This window comes from Neofelis nebulosa, chromosome 2 (assembly GCF_028018385.1).
Source record: "Neofelis nebulosa isolate mNeoNeb1 chromosome 2, mNeoNeb1.pri, whole genome shotgun sequence".
NCBI classification, from domain to species: Eukaryota; Metazoa; Chordata; class Mammalia; order Carnivora; family Felidae; genus Neofelis; species Neofelis nebulosa.
The window spans coordinates 62,153,485-62,173,410 of NC_080783.1; the positions used below are offsets into that span (position 1 = coordinate 62,153,485).

At 35.1% G+C, this 19,926-nt stretch overlaps 1 protein-coding gene across 4 annotated transcripts in view; it reads left to right on the forward strand.

The window, feature by feature from the left end:
- TLK1 (tousled like kinase 1) overlaps positions 1-19,926 on the forward strand; it is a 193,101-nt gene that overhangs the window by 128,261 nt on the left and 44,914 nt on the right. For all 4 annotated transcript variants that reach the window (XM_058714302.1, XM_058714288.1, XM_058714299.1 and 1 more), the window contains exons 5-11: positions 4,128-4,174; positions 5,854-5,949; positions 7,158-7,247; positions 8,514-8,606; positions 12,417-12,527; positions 12,644-12,780; positions 16,770-16,958. In XM_058714302.1, the coding sequence (XP_058570285.1) occupies positions 4,128-4,174; positions 5,854-5,949; positions 7,158-7,247; positions 8,514-8,606; positions 12,417-12,527; positions 12,644-12,780; positions 16,770-16,958 (763 nt within the window). The remainder of the gene's footprint in view (positions 1-4,127; positions 4,175-5,853; positions 5,950-7,157; positions 7,248-8,513; positions 8,607-12,416; positions 12,528-12,643; positions 12,781-16,769; positions 16,959-19,926) is intronic.

Sequence of the window (19,926 nt, forward strand, 5' to 3'; positions counted from 1 at the left end):
AAAGACTTTTATTAAAGCACCAACTTTTTCTTTCCAGACCTGTTTGTTCTTCATTCTTTGTTGCATACCTACCCTTTGTGATATAGGCTAAGAAGATGGTTTTCATTAGACTACACAACTCTTGTAATGGGCAACAAAATAGTTATTGTCCTTTAATTTGGCTACTCAAAATTAAATACGATAAATTGGTTCTTCAATCACATGTAATGACTTTATACATATATTACATGTTTTAGAGCCACTTACTTTAGCTGTAAAGACTTAAGGCCGCGAACATGTGGTATCCTAGTATTTACATGTGGCACTGGCGTCAAGAAATGTACTTGAAGCAACTGTCTGTGTGGAAGGAAGGAGTTAAACCACTCTAGCATCTTTCTGTAGACGTGTGGTACTTTGTATCTCAGTCTGCTCTGAGCTTGTTTTTGGTCTTGGTGTAGTTCCACCAGCTTGTGATTAGTGGACTTGGGAGTTTGATTTAGTGTAAAGATACATTAGTTATGATAGTTTCAACTCTAGTTTTAAAAACTCACTTAAAAGCAGGTCCCAAATTAGAGTGGGACTTCTGGGGTGGTTGATCCAACCCAGATCCTATGTTTTTAAGAATCCATGTTTATTTCTTTGTGGTCTGCTATCCACAGAATTGTCTGGTTTCCTTACGGTTTTAGAATGGTTGCCAATTTTGATTGGATTTACTTGCTTCAGCTTTCACACTTGTATTTGCTTTAGAGAGAGTTGGCTTTCTATGTTTTTCCCCTTTCTTTGAACGTTAGCTTCTTCAAGTCCTGAGCAAACTTCTCTTATAATCTGGTCAGCCAGAATTGGATCATGAGTCCATTCCAAACCCAGTTATGTCCATAGACATACTATTGCCCTTACAAAAATCAGGTCCATCTCTGAAATTGAAAGTGGGTAAAATTCCTTTTAGAAATGAAGGCTTTGTGGAGAGGGGACGATACCTGAACAAAATTGGATTTCTGATCAGTAGGGGGTAGAAATTAGGATGGAGGCCAGACAGGAGTCAGCTTCTTCTGAAATTACATGTGCTATGTAGGGGAGGGAATGTTAACAGAGCAAAATTTGTGTTCAGTTAGGGAAAAAGGATTAGGGAAATAGCTTCTGGATAGATAACCAAAAATGTCTCTGTCTTCATCAAAGGATAGCACCTTCAGAATCTGCAGGAAAGTTGTTATAGGCAGAAGGAAAATTCCTTGGGTTATACAGGCATACCTTAGAGATACTTCAGGTTCGGTTCTAGACCATCACAATAAAGCAAATATCACAGTAAACAAGTTAAATGAATTTTTTGGATTCTCAGGGTATATAAAAGTATATTTATACTATACCATAGTCTATTAAGTATGCAATAGCATTATGTCTAAAAACCATCATGCATTTCTTAATTTAAAAATATTGCTAAAAAATGCTGTCATCTGAGCTTTCAGTGAGTTGTAATCACTGATAACAGTGATTATTTGCCATAACAAATATAATAATAATGAAAAAGCTTGAAATATTGCAAGAATTACCAAAGTGTGACACAGAGACATAAAGTGAACAAATGCTATCTATTGGAAAAACAGTGCCTATAGACTTGCTCAGTGCAAGGTTGCCATAGACCCTTCAATTTGTGTTTAAACACACACACACACACACACACACACACACACACGCACAGTATCAGTGAAGCGCAATAAACAAGGTATGCCTGTAAAACCTTTTACATTCCTTTCCGACCTCTAAATAAATCTGTATAAAACTATTGTTCAAACTTTCTAGGTAGCGTTTATACTTGTGAGTACTTAGTTTTTCTTGTTAAACAAAAGAATTTAAGGTTGTTAGGTCACGTGGGTGGCTCAGTCAGTTGAGCATTTGACTTCAGCTCAGGTCATGATCTCACGGTTTGTTGAGTTTGAGTCCCACAACGGACTCTCTGCTGCCAGCTTAGAGCCCGCTTCGGATCCTCTGTCCCCCTCTCTCTCTGCTCCTCTCCAGTGCTTGCTCTCTCTCTCTCTCTCTCTCTCAAAAATAAATACACATTAAAAAAATAAAAAAGAATTTAAGGCTGCTGAACTTTAAAATCTTATTGATTGATTGATTGATTGATTTGTTTATTTATGAGGGAGAGAGGGAAAAAAGAGAGAGAGAGAGAGAGAGAGAGAGAGAGAGAGAGAGAGAGAGATCAAGCCAGGGAGAGGGAAGAAGGAAAGAGAGAATCTTAAGCAGATTCTATGCTTAGTGTGGAGCCTGATGCAGGGCTTGATCTCATGACCCTGGGATCACGACCTGAGCCAAAATCATGAGTTGAATGCTCAACTGACTGAGCCACCCAGGCACACCTTAAATGTAACCTTTGTTCATCTCAGTAGTGCCTGGCACATAGTAACCACTTCAAATATTTGTTATATAAATAAAATAAATGAATAAATTAATATAAGTCAGTGTTAAATTGATAAATGTGTGTGTTTATATTATCCGAAGCTTTTGACTTCATGGTGTCATCAGGTTTTATTTGTATTGAAGAAATCCTGTATTCTGTATAGTTCCAATGAAGGGTGGGTGCCTCTTATCCAAAAAAAGTATCTTTAAACACAGTATTTCTTAGCACCTTCTTAATTCAATATTTTTTTTTCAAGTTTTTATTTAAATTCTAATTAGTTAACATATATATTAAAATTGATTTCAGGTGTCGAATTTGTGATTCGTCACTTACGTATAACAGCCCAGTACTCTTCACAAGTGCCCTCCTTAATCCCCATCACACATTTAGCCTATCCCCTGCCCTTAATTCAGGATTTATAAAATTGATTCTTTTTAGAGCAAAACTTTTAATCAAAGAACTGTGATATGTAATGATTTGGACCACTTTATCAATATGGTCATAAGAGCAATGTTTAAAATCTAGTTTATTAAAAAACATCCTCTGGGGGCACCTGGCTGGCTCTGATTAAGGGTCCAACTCTTGATTTCAGTTCTTGATCTCATGGTTGGTGAGATCAAGCCCCACATCAGGCTCTGCACTGGCAGCATGGAACCAGCTTTGGATTTTCAGCCCCCCTCTCTTTCTCTCCACCACGCCCCTGCATGTGTGCACGCTCTTTCTCTCTCTCTCAAAATAAACTTTAAGAAAAACACACAGGAGTGCCTGGGGTGGCTCAGTTATTTAAGCATCTGACTCTTGGTTTTGGCTTAGTCATGATCTCATGTGTTGTGAGATTGAGCTCCGCATCTGGTATTGCACTGACAATGCAGAGCCTGCTTGAGATTTTCTCTCTCCCTGTCTTTCTGCCCCTTCTCTGCTTGTGTGCAAACACACTCTTTCTCTCTCTCTCTCTCTGAAAATAAATAAACTTAAAAAAAAAAAGAAGAAGAAGAACATCCTGTTGATTTGATTTGGGGATACTTTTTTTTTTTTCAAGTTTATTTTGTTTATTGAGAGAGACAGAGGGTGTGTGAGCAGGCAGAGAGAGAATCTCAAGCAGGCTACACACTGCCAGTGGGAAGTCCGATGCGGGCTTGAACCAGTGAACTGTGAGATCATGACCTTAGCCGAAATCAAGAGCTGGATGTTTAACCGACTGAGCCACCCACCCACCCCGGGAATACTTTTTTTAGAAAATCCAAACTTTTACAAAATAACGTTCATATTAAAGCTTATTATTGTCAGTTTGTTATGGTTTTGTGTTAACCAAAGCTTTTATATTATTTACAGGTATGAATTGGTTTGTTAGTTATACAGTTGCTACTTGTTTTTTTTTTTAATTCATTGATTTGCTTTTATGAAATTAGCAGTCATTAAGCAATATGAATAATGTAGTTTTAAAAACAAAATCCTTTAATGTCATTTATATATGTGGTTCTCCAGTAATTGGGACTTTAAAAATTGACATGTTTCTATTGAAATGTCATTTGATTTTTGGATTTCTGAAGTTGGCATCTTACCCTCTGAGGATTCTTAATATAATTCTTTCAATGTCTATCATTACCCAACTAAAATATCATGTTCTTTTTATTAAGCAGATGATTTTTATGTGTATTAGCAAAATCAAGTTTGACACATTCTTTTTCTGATATAGTATGGTAGGTAGTCATGACCAGATCGGTAACAGTTTTTTACTTTTATATTCTAGGAAAAAGTATTGGGGGGCGTGGCCACAAAATTAGCGACTATTTTGAAGTAAGTTTATTGACAAATACCTCCAGTTCTTAATATTATTTTGGTATGGGCTGAAATAATTTCTTTGAAGTACGAGGTCAACTTTTGATTATCTACGTGATTAGAGCAGAGTGTCAGTACTATGTAATGTCCTGTCTTCCTAGGAACATTAAAATTTACTTTTATATTCGTATATTATTGTTGTAATTTTCAAAGTACTTCCTCACATGCTTGCGTATAACAGCCCAGGAGATAGGCACAGGAGATATTAGGGTTTCTATATTACAGATGAGGAAACTGAGGACCAGACATGTAAAGTAGCCTATTTAACGTCAAATTCTAAATGGAAGTGCAAAGAGAGAACTTGAATAACCTCTAGTTTAGAATTGTTTCTGCTGTCAGTGCAGCCTTTATGGCACCATAGCAACATTTGAGCCCTGTAGATGGAAGTTAAATAATAGAAATGTGAATCTAAGAGCCCCTGAAAATAATAAATGTGATAAATTTAGATTCTTACCCAATTTAGAATATTACCTTATTCTTCTACACAGAAATACTTTTGGCTACCAGTTTTACATTACAGTACATTAATATGATTGTTAAAACACAAACATGATCTACTCAGTTGAAAAATACTTATATTTACTTGAGTGTGAGAGCAGAATTTGCCAGTTAGGGGAAGGGCTGCATTAAAAGCTTTTTTTTTTTTTTTTTTTTTTCCTTTTTTTAAACCATCCATTGTGTTTCTTAATTGGATTTACAGAATCTAAGGTAAAACTATTGCTGACCACGGTCTTGTATTGCTAACCTAGTGCTCTTTAGTTAAGGTCAGTCCCTCAGTGTTAATAAGAATCTTTGGCAAAGGTTGGATCAATTCAAATAAACAAATTTCAAGTCTGTTGAATATTCCTCATGTGCCACTAGTTCTGCTAGTCACTGTAGAGTAAAAAATAAATTAGACCAAGTCCCTAGGTTGCAGGAAGACCTACTAGGAGGTCCCCATCTCTGCTCTTCTCCTAATACCCTGAGAGGAATCCAGTAGCAGTTTTCTCTTCCCATTCTTGGTAGAGAAATGAGAAAGGTAGCTGTGGAATAGATTTGGAGGCTTCTCTTCATAGGCACCTAAGTCATGCACTGTAATTCATCTCATGCATGAAAGAAAGGATTGATTTTTATTAGATTTTGTGCTGTTAAACAGAAGAGACTTTGTCTATGTAACTTTTTATATTAAGTGCTACAAACATTTGGATTTTTAACAGATCTAGAGAATGTTGTTTTAAGATGGCTTATTACATTCACTAACATCTACTTGTAAATATGTTAATTTGGGGGTGTTCGGGATTATACCCATTCAACAAACATTTATAAGGAACTATTAAAATTTGAAGGAAAAATAATATATGTTCATTGTTGGGGAAGGGGGGAATTTTTGAGTCTGCTGCAGTAACAAATTAAAACCAGAATGTTAAAAAAAATAAGGGTCTTTGCTAAACATAGTCTTTTCATATTCTTGTGATCAGTATTCTCTCTTTAGTCTTTTAGGACTTGGCTGTAACTAACCTTAGTTTTGCTTTTTCTTGACCCATTTAAATCACTACTGAATTTAATTTAAAAGACAATATATTTAAATTAATTATTAATATCATGTCTAAACATCTGTCCAAACCTATTTTCATAAAGTGTTTTCTTTTTTTTCTTAGTACCAAGGTGGGAATGGCTCAAGTCCAGTAAGAGGCATACCTCCTGCGATCCGTTCTCCTCAAAATTCACATTCACATTCCACTCCTTCCTCATCTGTAAGTTTTGACATGTGTAGAGAGTCTTAAATCTACTAACATATGTATGTATGTATACTGAATATCTTTTCACTGAGAACTTCTATATATATTTATTTGTATTTATCTTCTAAGAAAATTATTTTGTGAGGTAGGTTAAATTCTTTTTAATGATTTGATGCTGTTAGAACGTTATTTCTCAAAGTGAGATCCTTAAGTTAAAGATTTCCTGAATTGATTATATCCAAGAAGTAATGTTTCTATAAAAGAATGCTGTCAAACTTAGGGGACTACAATGAATACTCTTGTATCGGTCCATATTCAGTTACTGATTTCTAATTTCTAATTCTCTTAGAAATTAAATTTCTTAACCCACTAAAGTGATAGCATGATTCCTTTCTAGACAAAGGTAGGCAGCCTTTAGCCTTGGACCATTTTATTTCAGCATAGGAGAAGAATCTTGGATCTAAAAATTATCTTACAACTTCTTGGTTTGTTTCTAGTGTATTTAAGTCCTAGTCCTTTTTATATGCATTGTTTTGCATATTGGATTTCATTTTTCCTTGTCTTTCATTATATGAAAGTTTAATGTCTAACCGGAAAAGCAGTGTTGGCTCTCAGTAATTTAAAAATGAATTGAAGGTTTTTTAAAATCAAAGTATCTCTTATTTATTCAAATACCTTGTTATTATTTCCAGTGTTCCCTTCTGGTCCTTGCTGGTAGACATATAATTAGTTGTATCTTACTTATTTTGTAACTTGGACACATTATATTGTAATATGCAAAATAAACTATAAGACTCAATAATTTTGAGTCGTAGTGATAGCAGTGATACAATGATATAATCTGTTTTCAATGATGTGTTTTAAAACTAGTCACTAGATAAACCATGAAACTCAACGGTAAATTGATATTATACTATATATGGGCATGCATTATTGTCCCTATTACTAAGAATTCTATATTAAGATCTTCTCAGTTTTACTTTTTGAGCCATCGTCATCTGTTTTTAATATTTTTGTTTTGAAATAATGTATTTGGCCTTGTTTAACAGATTGAAAGCATTAAAATGTTTTTGATGGTTCTAGGCTGTAAGCTTCTTGAGGGCAGGGAATATATGGTTGTCTCTTTCATTGCACCTTTATGTAAGGGAGGGTTAAGTAGTTGTTGCTGAGGAGAAGGCTGTTTTCTTCTTGCTAATGTAAAATTTTTAATATATTTTTTTAAGGTTCGACCGAATAGCCCTTCTCCTACTGCATTAGCTTTTGGGGACCACCCTATTTTACAACCAAAGCAGTTATCCTTTAAAATTACTCAGGTAAATAGTAATTGAAATTTCTTTGTGTGATTTGTAAGAAACTAGTGACTTATAAGAAACTTAGTATAATGTAGAAACTAGTGGACATAGTCATAAAGTAAAATTATACATCAAGAAAGCTAATTACTAGACAAAAAAGTAGTTTGTAGGGGGTGAGAAATTGAAACACCCAGTTTACTATCAGCTTGTCCTTTGTTACATGCTGGTTAAATATGTAGATGTTTTGGGGCACCTGGGTGGCTCAGTCGGTTAAGTGTCTGACTCTTGATTTTGGTTCAGGTACATGATCTCATGGTTTGTGAGTTCGCGGTGCTGGCAGTGCGGAACCTGCTTGGGATTCTTTCTCTCTCTCCCCCTCTCTCTCTGCCTCTCCCCTGCGTGCGCTCTCTCTCTCTCTCTCAAGATAAATAAATAAACATTAAAAACTTTTTAAAAATATCTAGATGTTTAAGCATATTAAATAGAACAACCATAACATGTCAATTTTGTTCACTGATTTTTTTTTTTTTGAACATACCATCCAAATAAATATAAGCATTGTCTTCCTGAAGCTATTACATTTGTCATACGTGGACATAAAAGGTGTTCATTTTGGGTGTATGTATTTATATATACATATATATGTGTGTATATAAATTTATATATATATATATAAATTTATATATATGCTATATACTTAAAATATTTGAAAATTGAATATTAGATATCTTTTATGTTTATTTGGTTTTATGAATTTTGATTACTAAGTTTTTCATTTTAACTTTTTACATATGACAGTTTGGGGATGATACTATCTCAAACCAGGGGGATTTGAAGAGTAGATGTTTTTGCTTAGCCATCTTTATTACCCAATTTATTGCCATTAGACTTTTCTGTTAGGTCATGTGCAAATTGTTGTACATGCATCAAAACTTCAGGCTATTCATTGCTTTCAGTCAATGAATAGTTCATGAAAGTTTTTGCCATGTTCAAAAGTCAGCTAGAGTTGATAGCACAAAGCAGTGGTTATATTGAATTTTAATGAAGAACATAACAATATTCTAAAACTTTTAGTAATCAGTCTTTTAAATATTTCTTTGTAACCTTGTAGAAGTTATACTTCTGAAGATATTAAAACTTAAACCTGTACTAAGACTTTTGGGATAACTTTTATGAACACAAACTCAAATATTTTCTTTGCTTTTTAGAATCAGAGTAAAATCTAGTTTATATTTGCATGCAGTGATACATATAATGAAGATAATCAAATAGTTTTCTTTCATTTAGACTGATCTCACAATGCTGAAATTAGCAGCATTAGAAAGTAATAAAAACCAGGACCTGGAAAAGAAGGAGGGTCGTATAGATGACTTGCTCAGGGTAAGTAATAAGTCATAGAGGGAAAATTGAGTGAATTATTTGGCAATAGTAAAAGTTGAGGAAATACTTAGCAACGTAAAAAAAATTCTATAGCTGAGAAGAATAAGCTTTTTCTGGTAGTTTTAAGTACATGAAAATAACTTTTAAAGTGCAAATTCTTAGTTCTTTAAATGTGAATTGAGAAACAGTTGGAGAAATAGAGGGAAGTTTATAAAATTTATTTTTATTTGATCAACTATCATAAGACAAATAGCCATTTTGTGTTAGTTTTAAGGGTGTAATGGATTTTGTCTTAAACCCTCTGATATTTGGTATTATACAAGATGAAGTAACTGCTGCAATCCTGTGAAATTTTTAATGGAAACCTTGCAAAAAGACACATCAGAAAGTATTATAATATGAGTAAGGTATGAAGCAGTGGTTCTCACTCCATGATGCTGATTAGAATTAGCAAATGGGAAAGGTGGGAGGCACTTTATAAAGGTGGCCATGCCTAAACTCCAACCTGAGGGGTTCTGATTAAGTTGATGTGAGGTCAGGGGTTCGGCATTGGTAGTTTTTAAAACTCCTCCAGATAATTATAATTTAAGCCAGCATTAAGAACTGTTGGTATAGAAACTCAGTGAAATCAACATCTGTGGTCTTACCATAATGATCTATATGTTTGAAACACCCAGCTTGCCTTTTCCTGATCCTATCCCAGTCACTTCTCACATCCCTTTACCATTACCTACTGTTCTAAGTTTTGTATTTATTATGCCTTTGTGTTTCTTTATGGTTTTATCACCTGTATCTATACATTCTTAACAACATATTTCAGGGTTTTTTTGAACTTTGCATAAAATTATGCTGAGGACACCTGGGTGGCTCAGTTGGTTGAGCGTCCGACTTCAGCTCAGGTCATTGTCTCATGGCTCATGGGTTCGAGTCCCACGTTGGGCTGTGTGCTGACAGCTCAGAGCCTGGAGCCTGCTTCAGATTCTGTGTCTCCCTCCCTCTCTCTGCCATTCTCCCATTTGCTCCGTCTCTCTCACAAATATAAATAAAAACATTTAAAAAAAATTACGCTCTATGTACCCTTTTGCCCTGCTTGTTTTCACTAAACATTAAATGTGGAATTGTCATGTACTTTGTTTCATGTTATATAGTAAGGTTTTATATGAATATACCGTAATACATCTTTTTGCTGTTGGTAGACATTTTGTTTCTACTTTTTTGCTAATACGAATGGTCCTGCTAACAACATTCTAATACATGTCTTCTAGCGCAAATGTGGAAAAATTTGTCTTACGTTATATGCTTAAGAGAGATGTGGCCAGAGTACATGGCATGCACATCTTCAATTTTGCTTTATAATGATGCCAAATTTTTCCCAAAGTGGTTGGATTAGTTTACACTCCTACCGGCAGTGGGCAAGAAATAATCTTGGTGCTTATTATCTTTGTCAAGGCTTATTATAATCAGATATAAGAAATTTTTTTGGCCAATTTGATAGAGGGAAACAAGGTGTCTTTTATTGTGCATTCTCTTTTATCATCTTTTAAAATATTTATTAACTGTGTTTCTTCTGTGAAATAACTGATGTTTTTTGCTCATTTTTTCTTAGTGGGTTGCTATCTTTTTTTTATTGATGTCAGTTTCTTGTTGTTCATATATATTGATTTTCTCCCAGTGTGCAAATTGCCTCTTTATTTCTTCATGCTGTCTTTTGATGATTAGATGCATTTAAAAATTTTATATGATTAAATACATCTTTTTGTTTGTAGCTTATGGTATGTTTGTACCAAGTTATTATCAAAGGTATACCAAAAGAACTAATTTTTTTTTTTTAATTTCTAATATCATAAAGATATCCCTCTATATTTTCTTTTAAAACCTTTGTAGTCTGGGTTTTCAAGACAAGTTGTTAATCTCACTGGAATTTGTTTTTCGGTATGGTGTAAATAAGGTTTCATTTTATTTTCTTTCTATATAGATAATCAGTTGCCCAGCTCTTTTAATTGAAACTCCACTCTTTCCTGCCAGTTCCATCATGTAATCTATGTTCCATATACAAGTGGATCTATTTCTGTATTCTCTGCTGTGTTCCATGTTCTATTTGTGTATTCCTACACTGGTATAGCATCTTTTATCATTTAGCAATTGTCTTTGTTAGTACCAGAGAACATAAACAGCAATAGTTTAAATGAGATACAATATTAGTTTTTGAGAGGAGAACAGAACTGGTTCTGTCATCACAGAACTGGTGATGTCTTCATAGTGTCTTATGGGATCTTGACTCCTTCAGTTTTTTATTCCTTTATCCTTAGTGTATGGCTTTCATCTTGAAGGTCATATCAAGGTATAAAATATTTATTAGGGTCTCATAGTTACAATAGGCTAGCTAGGTACATATCAATCCAGAATAAAATGTAAGCTTTCATTACTAATAAAGAAAGAGAAAATAGATTTGGGTGATCATAATTCCTGTAGCTTTATATTAAATCTTGATTTGTGATCGAAGAAATATCCTTTCTTTTTTGCTATTTTTGGCCTTTTGTAGTTTTAGAGAAATGTTAGAATCAAATTTTGAACACACACACACACACACACACCACAGTTTGTTTGAATTGTGCCTAATGAGGAAGGTTTCTTGGTACTGACTTCCATTTGTGTTCCTCTGAGAATCTCTTTATTTTACCCTTTTCCTTGAAAAATAATTTTATTAGGTATATAATTTTAGATTGGTAGCTCTTTTCTTCTAGCATTTTCGATATATTATGTCTTTTGGCTTCTACAATGATTGGCCTAGAACTGTGGTTCTCAAAGTATGATTCCCAGACCAGAAGCATCAGCATCCTGTGGAATTTATTAGAAATATTTTTCAGGGGTGCCTGGGTGGCTCAGTCGGTTGAGCGTCTGGCTTCGGCTCAGGTCATGATCTCACAGCTCGTGAGTTCGAGCCCCGCGTCGGGCTCTGTGCTGACAGCTCGGAGCCTGGAGCCTGCTTCAAATTCTGTGCCTCCCTTTCTCTCTGCCCCAAGCCACTCGCATTCTGTCTCTGTCTCTCTCAAAAATAAATAAACATTAAGAAAAAATTTTTAAAGAAAGAAAGAAATAATTTTCAGACCCTACTCCAGACTGACTTATATAGAAACTTGGGGAGTGTGTCCCCCAATACAGTCCCTGCAGTCTGTATTATAACAAGCCCTCCAGGTTATTCTGTCATTATCCTAGACTAATCTGACTCATCTCCTGAGTTTATATAAGGGCCTTTGCATGAGCATATGGCTGCCTAGAAAGTCAGCAAAATGGGTATCTTATTGCCAAGAAAGATGGTGGAAATAGTTAGCTATTGGGTAGGCATCGGTAGTGTCAGCCCCAAGTTTAATGGAGAAAACAGTTTTATCAGTTACAAAAGATGGAAGAGAACTTACATTCATTTTTAAGTGTTAGTCATTTTATATACATATATTTTAGTTATTTTTAACTAAGTGAGATAGATAGTATTGCCCCTATTTTAGAAATACAAAAGAAATAAACTAAGGTTCAGGTAACTGACTGAACTTAGCCAAGGTTATATACCTTAGGATGTGGATTTGAACCATGGAATATGGATACAAATTCCATGTACTTTCCACTGCACAGTTAAGGAACATTTAACAGTATTATGCCACAATAAGTAGATGTTGAAAAAAAATTTTTAGTATCATACTCAAATCCTTAATTAACCCTTTCTTTTTATATACTTTATTCAGAATGTTAAAAATATTCATCACTGTTTCATATACACAAATTCTAGACCTTTTCCATTTTCTCCTTATTTTGTAGGCTAATTGTGATCTCAGACGGCAAATAGATGAACAACAAAAATTACTTGAAAAATACAAAGAACGATTAAATAAGTGCATATCAATGAGCAAAAAACTGCTTATTGAAAAGGTAGGTTTAAAGTTCAGTGATTTGTTTCCTTTTCATTCCGCTTGACCCCTTTTTTGCCTTGTACAGTTTTAAATTTTAAATAAATAAAATTGATGATATTTTCCTTCTCCTTCCAGAGTACGCAGGAAAAACTGTCAAGCCGAGAGAAGAGTATGCAAGACAGATTACGCCTTGGGCACTTCACAACAGTTAGACATGGTGCTTCATTTACTGAACAATGGACAGATGGTTTTGCGTTTCAGAATCTCGTGAAGTTAGTCATTCTTACATTTTAAATAATGTAGTGTTCCTTTGAGTTTTTATTACTTGCAAAGATTGTACATTTGGAATTGTGTTCTACATCTACTCCTTACTATTTGAAATCACAGAATTTAGTACATTTGAAAGGAACGTAAAACACAAGTATTACAATTTCAGCTTTAGCAAATTTCTTGATTAGTTAGCATTCATCCATACAGCATGATGTATTATTCTAAACATGACTTTCCAAAATATAAACTGACCTTCCAGCTTTATAGATGATTTGGGAGGGAAATGTAATTGTCATTGGAAGATTTACATCTATATGTATGTATATTTTGGGATTTGCCTACTTAGTTTTTTCCCCCCATTCTCCAATCCTTACTTTAGTCTTAGTATTCAGCCCTTGTCTGCTCTCTGTTCCTATGGAAAAGACAAGAACTTTTTCTGTTCTGCTTTAGATACAATAATTCTAAATCAGTTGAACTGAACATGTGGCTTTAGTGTTTCTGAGGTAAACTTTAAAACAGAGAAGTTATTGAGTTTAGATGATTGACTCTGTTAAGAAGCCAAGACCTATGCTGCCCACCCCCCTTTTTTTTTTTGCTGGAAAAATTTTAAAACCTGAAAAGCAGGAGTAGTGGCAGCATCTACATCAGATTTCCTAGAACTCGTTCAGTTATGTGCAAAATGGAGGCAAAGCTGTATCTCCCGTATTATATAAACATCGCTGTTTTAAACACTGGTTCCCAGGACTTAGCACAGAATGGCCTTCCCTATCTCAGTTGATTTCTTTAGCTTTTGTTCACCACCAGCTGTGCTGGGTGAAAGGTGTACCATAATGAAGGATGTTGTTCTTGTGATGCTAGAGATTTTGGCTTTTAATTCTGTAGATAATATGGAGCTATTAAAGGTTTGTCTGTAGTGTGTGTGGTCAGAATTGAGTTTTAGAAAGATAACTCATGATAATATGGGAATGTTGGAAAGAAGATAAATTGTTGACAGCTGAGATGGGGAGAGGTCTCCAAATGAAAGATGATTAGGCTTGAGCTAAAATATTGACGGTGAAACTAGAGATACGTTTGAGGTAGAAACCATGATTTTTGAGTATTTTAAAAGCAAGAACCTCAGCTGCTAAACCCAGACCTACAGTTGTCCTGGTAATGAATAAAATAGGTTACAGTGTATAACCTTAAATATAAATCTAAAACACAAGCTCTGTTAGTAGTTAAAATTTCTTCACTGAGCTATCAAAAAAGAGCAAAATTGGGGCTTCCGGGTTGGTGAACACATGGAAGTCTGGGGAGAGTGGTGCAAATGGAGAGGGCGTTGGAAGCTCTGTGCCCTTCCCTTGTGCCTTGCCCTATGCACCTCTTCAGTCTGGCTGTTCTGGCTTTGTGCCTTTTTATGATAAGTAATCTAGTTTTTAAAAAATTACTTGCATTTCTTGAATTGAGGGCCTACTGTGTATTGTTATACATATTTTATATCAAGTTACTTATCAGTGTGTATCAAGTAGTTTATCAGTGATAGAACCCAAAGTAGTTGACAGATAAGAGAAATAAATATTAGTGATGTTAAATTAATCTCTAAAATGTGTAGTCATTCCTGAATAATCAGATATTTGCTGTATATTCATTCCAGTAATTCTTTACTTTCCGTTAGGATTTTGATCAGTAGGGTTATTGCTGTTTATTTTCATTTATAACATCTTGATTGTGTTCTAAAGTAGCTTTAAAAGTTAACTTTTTAAATAAAGTTATTCCTACTTCCAAATGGAAACTGGATTAAAGTCCTGTTCTAGCTTTGCTATTCTTGAATTTTCTCCACCCTTTTACTCTTCTCTGTGGGTGGTTAGTGATTCTTTCATTCTGGTCGTATTCTACTACCATCTGGCTAGAACCATAGGAAAAGGCAGTGTGCATGAAGTCAGTTTTGCATCAGCAGAGTAGAAGTTCTGTAGTTCTGGTTTGAGTGGGGGTGGGGAGCCAAGGAATTGAAACATTTGTCTTGTTTTAAATCTTAGTCTTATAGCCATGTAGCGTTTTTAAAACTTTTTCTTAGCGTGTTGAGGTGACCTAAAAGGGAACCGGTTACTTTGAGAACAAGTTTGCCTGGGCGGCTCTGTCAGGTAAGCATCCAACTTTGGCTCAGCTCTTGATCTCACAGTTCATGGGTTCAAGCCCTGCGTTTTGGGCTCTGTGCTGACAGCTCAGAGCCTGGAGCCTGCTTCGGTTTCTTTGTTTCCCTCTTTCTCTGCCCCTCCCCCATCTCAAAAATAAACGTTAAAAAAAAAAAAAAAGGTTCACTGTTAACCTACTCTTGCTCTGGTCAGATTGCTGAAATCTCTAACATGTATTTTTATAGTAGACATGATATTTAGTAGTTTTTTACAATTAGTAAGCTTTAGATTCTTGAATGGGAAACAGTAATATTTATTTACTTTCATTAATTGCTCATTCTTTAAAGCCATGCTAATTTTTGTTTCCTTCAGGTAGTGAAAATTTCCTCTTTCTTCATAAATGTCTTAAACTGTGTGTGTCGGGGTGGGGGGGACAGAGAGAAAGAGAGAGCAGTCGTGGGTGTGCATGTGGGGAGAGGGAGAGAGAGACTCTCAAGCAGGTGCCATGCTCAGCGCAGAGCCCGACACAGGGCTTCATCCCACAACCCTGGGATCGTGACCTGAGCAGAAATCAAGCATCAGATAGTCAGATGCTTAGTTGACTGAGCCACCCAGACTCCCCTCTTCTTAAATTTCTCATATTCAGATCAATTTTTGTTTCAAGATAGCACTTGCACATTCCCCAAATCTTCTTAACAGAGATAAATTTAGAAAATAACACTTTATTAAATTAATATTTGTGGGAATGCAAACTGGTGCAGCCACTCTGGAAAACAGTATGGAGGTTCCTCAAGAAATTAAAAATAGAACCACCCTACGACCCAGCAATTGCACAACTAGGTGTTTATCCAGGGGATGCAGGTGTGCTGTTTCGAAGGGACACGTGTACCCCAGTGTTTATAGCAGTGCTATTGACAATAGCCAAAGTATGGAAAGAGCCCAAATGTCCATCAACGGATGATGGCAATCAAAAAGAATGAAATCTTGCCATTTGCAACTAGGTGAATGGAACTAGAGGGTATTGTGCGACATTAGTCAGAAAAGACAAGTATATGGTTTCATTCATATGAGGACTTTAAGATACAAAACAGATGAATATAAGGGAAGGGAAGCAAAAATAATATAAAAACAGGGAGGGGGACAAAACATAAGAGACTCTTAAATATAGAGAACAAACAGGGTTGCTGGAGGGGTTGGGGGGGGATGGGCTAAATGGATAAGGGGCATTAAGGAATCTACTCCTGATATCATTGTTGCACCGTGTGCTAACTAACTTAGATGTAAATTATAAAAAAAATAAATAAATTATAGAAAATAAATATTACACATTTAAAAAATTCATATTTGTCTTTTGTAAGTTTTTCTACAAACAGTAAGTGATCAGATGCATGTTTAAAATATACTCCGTGCTTACCTCTGTTCTTTTTTTAATAGCCCATTTATGTCATTCAGCAAATATTTACTGAATACCTAGTATGTGCTGATTATTGTGGTCGCACCAGAGATACAATAGGGTAGAAAATAGATGCAGTCTCTGTTCTCATGGAGTAATGTAGTCTAACTAGAGACATTCTAATCAAATGTCTGTAGGATTGATGCTTATTAGAAAGAAGGAAGCGGAGATCTACAAGCTACCATGAGATTATATATGGCAACACAGCTTTCCCTAGTTCAAGGGATTTAGGGAATTTAGAAATGAATGCTTCAAATTAGACCTAGAAAGTGAGTACAAGTTAGTTCAGAAAGGTGGAACCATAATTTATGTTTATGTTATATGATTTGTTAAATGATTTTTTCATGTTTATTAATGTATTTTCATCTTTTAACTGTGAAGAGTAAACAAAAAGTAAATACGGTTTTTTACATTTATTTTTATACAGGCAACAAGAATGGGTGAATCAGCAAAGGGAAGATATTGAAAGGCAAAGGAAACTTCTAGCCAAGCGCAAACCTCCCACAGCTAATAATTCTCAGGCACCCTCTACCAATTCTGAACCAAAACAGAGGAAAAACAAAGCAGTCAATGGAGCAGAGAATGATCCCTTTGTTAGACCAAATTTACCACAACTGTAAGCCTCCATTTTAACTTTTCTTTTTTTTTTAATTGTTGCCAATGAGCATGAATGTTTGTGATAGATGTTATTTGTAGTTAAACTAATACTTAAATACTAAAAGTAGTTATGGCCAGGAATGATGGCAGTATTGAAATTTATGACTAAATTAATAATCTCCAGATATCTGAATTCTGCCTTTGTAAGTGGAGATTTATTAATCCTCTTTTAAAGTAGAGATTTAGGTAGCTAAGAGGAAACTGGAATCCACTCTTTCTTCATGTCTGAATGATAGAGTCAGTTATCAGTTTTGATTATTTCAGTTCAGTGTTTCCATTAATGTTCCTTTTTCTGAGAAAATGTTAAGTAATATAACTGACGTATTTTTTTTAACCTGTGAAAGCAATACGTTGGTAAGTTGTAGGTATTGTTTATTCCCTTCCTGCTTTTACTTATTTTCTAAATTTTCTGCATTAATGATGAATTCATAGTTCAAGGGACAAAGACATTTTTAAATCATTAAATGCTTATGATAGAAAATTGGGAAAATATGAAAGAACATAATAAAACAATATAGACCATGATCCAATCCCACAGAGAAGACCATTTTAAATGTTGATTTAAAGATACATCCAAATTTCTATAATTTTTCTCTTCTGCAGGAACTTAAGTTTATGAGTTAAGCTTAAAACACACCCATCCCCGTTTGATATTTTTATGTGGATGTATTCTTTCTCTCCTGTGTTGGAAGGTCGTGTTTCACTTATGCTTTGATTCCCATCCCTGGCTACATGAGGGACCTCTTCTATCTGATACTCCTTTATCTTACATCGTTGACTTTGTTCTTTACTGATTCCTTCCTTTTAGAAAACAAAATGAAACAAAAAACTCTGCTGCCATTATATATCTCTACCCTAGTCTCCATATTCTGTCATCTTTATTAACCAGGTTTCCCAAAAGACTTACTTGGGCCAGTCTCTTCTGCCTCAACTTCTCTTTTGTCCTTTCTTAAGTGAAATTGCCTTTTAAACATTATCTTTTTGATGCTCAGTGTCCTAGACATTTGCGTCTTTAACTTGGCAATATTGAATATTGTTGACTTCTTATTTTTTCCCAGTTCTCTTTCTTGCCTATTTCTTTTGAAATACCTTGTTATCCTAATTTTCATTTTAACTCTTCTGGCTCATCTTCTCAGTCTCTTCTGTGGACATTATTTACTCTACCAGTTTGTAAAATGTAGGTGTTTTAAGGATCTGTCTTGGCCATCTTACTTCCTCCCCTACATATTCTTGAAAACTAGCTACTCTTAGAATTTCAGTTACCACATACATGCTACTGACATCCAAGATTTGATCTCCAGTACACTTTTCTCTTGAGTATTAAATATTTGTATCTCAGTTTTGAATGTCATATCCTTGCATAATTGATATTGGTACTTCAGTGCTTCACAGGAACCTCTAATGCAGCCTTTTCAAAACCATATTTACTAAAAACACAAAACATTTATTGTTATTCCCATTCTAGTCCGTCTCTTTCTGTCTACACACACACATCCACATACACACCCCTTGCCTTTTCCTGTGTTCTGTTAGTAAATTGTATTACCATTCTCTAAGTTTCACATGCCAAATTTTGATTATCATCCTTAATATTATAGATCAAGATTCCATTTATTTTTCTTTATTATTTTTCATCAAAAATAGGTGATAATTTTTCAAATTCCATCTCAAAATCTACCTCCATCTTCAAGCCTTTCCTGATTGGGGGGCAGCAGAGGGCTTTTGTAAATTGGAATTGAAACGTTCAGCTATTGATATTTTTTTAAATTTAGCAAACGGTTAACTTTTTGTAAATCAGTAAATTTGTTGCTTGATAAAAGGTAGTGGGTAGAAAAGTGGTTATATAGAATACAGTATGTGTTAGCTTTAACCCCACTCCTGTAAGACACTAGTCCTTCCAGATCTCAGTTATATCCACCTATGCAAGTCCCCACTGACACCATTCTAACTCAGGTTAGTCATCTCTTACTTGGGTTATTTTTTACCCCTACCTCTCCTTTCAGCATTGGTCCAGCAATCCAATTCATTTTCATTTTGCAATCAGAATCATTTTTGCAAAATACGATCCTTTTGTTCTCTTCCTTATCACCCTAACATAGATTTCTGTTACTTGAATGATAAAATCCAAAAGTCCCAAGATGACTATTTAAAAAAAATTTTTTAAAGTTTACTTCTTTATTTTGAGAAAGAGAGAGCATAAACAGGGGAGGGGCAGAGGGAGAGAATCCCAGGCAGGCCCCACACTGTCAGCACGGAGCCTGATGTGGGGCTCCATCCCACAAACTGTGAGAGCATGACCTGAGCCAAAATCGAGAGTTGGATGCTTAACCACCCGAGCCAGCGGGCTAAGATGGATGCGTCACCGCCCTAAGATGACTTCTTCAGGGCACTTTTCCATTGGATATTCTCTCCTGCTTTGTTGAAGATTAGTTGGCCATAATTTTGTGGGTCCATTTCTGGGTTCTCTATTCTGTTTCATTGATCTGAATGTCTGTTTTTGTGCCACAGAGCACCTTGATCTGGCATCTTCTGACCACTCTAGCCTCATCTTTTGTTGTTAACTGTTGCCTACCCTTCACTGCCAACTTTCAGACTCCAAACCATTCTTTTAATTTCTGTTCATTGTTTAAATCCCATGCTAGGTATTTCCTCCTAAAAGCTTTTCCTTGATCCCTGAAGAATAGGAGTTAATGATCACTGTAAGGTAAAGTGATAGTGCCCTCTGTCTCTTCAGTCACAGCATCACCATTCACTCAGTTAATGACACTAGAAATATTGTAGATGTTTCCCTTTGCCTCATTCTCTGTGTCTGTTTCTATAGCGTCTTGTATTTGTCCATCATTGCCACTATCTTAATATTGAACCTCATCTCTTTTTTTTTTTAACCTAGATTACTGTTAAAATTGATTCTCTTCATGTCAGTTTCA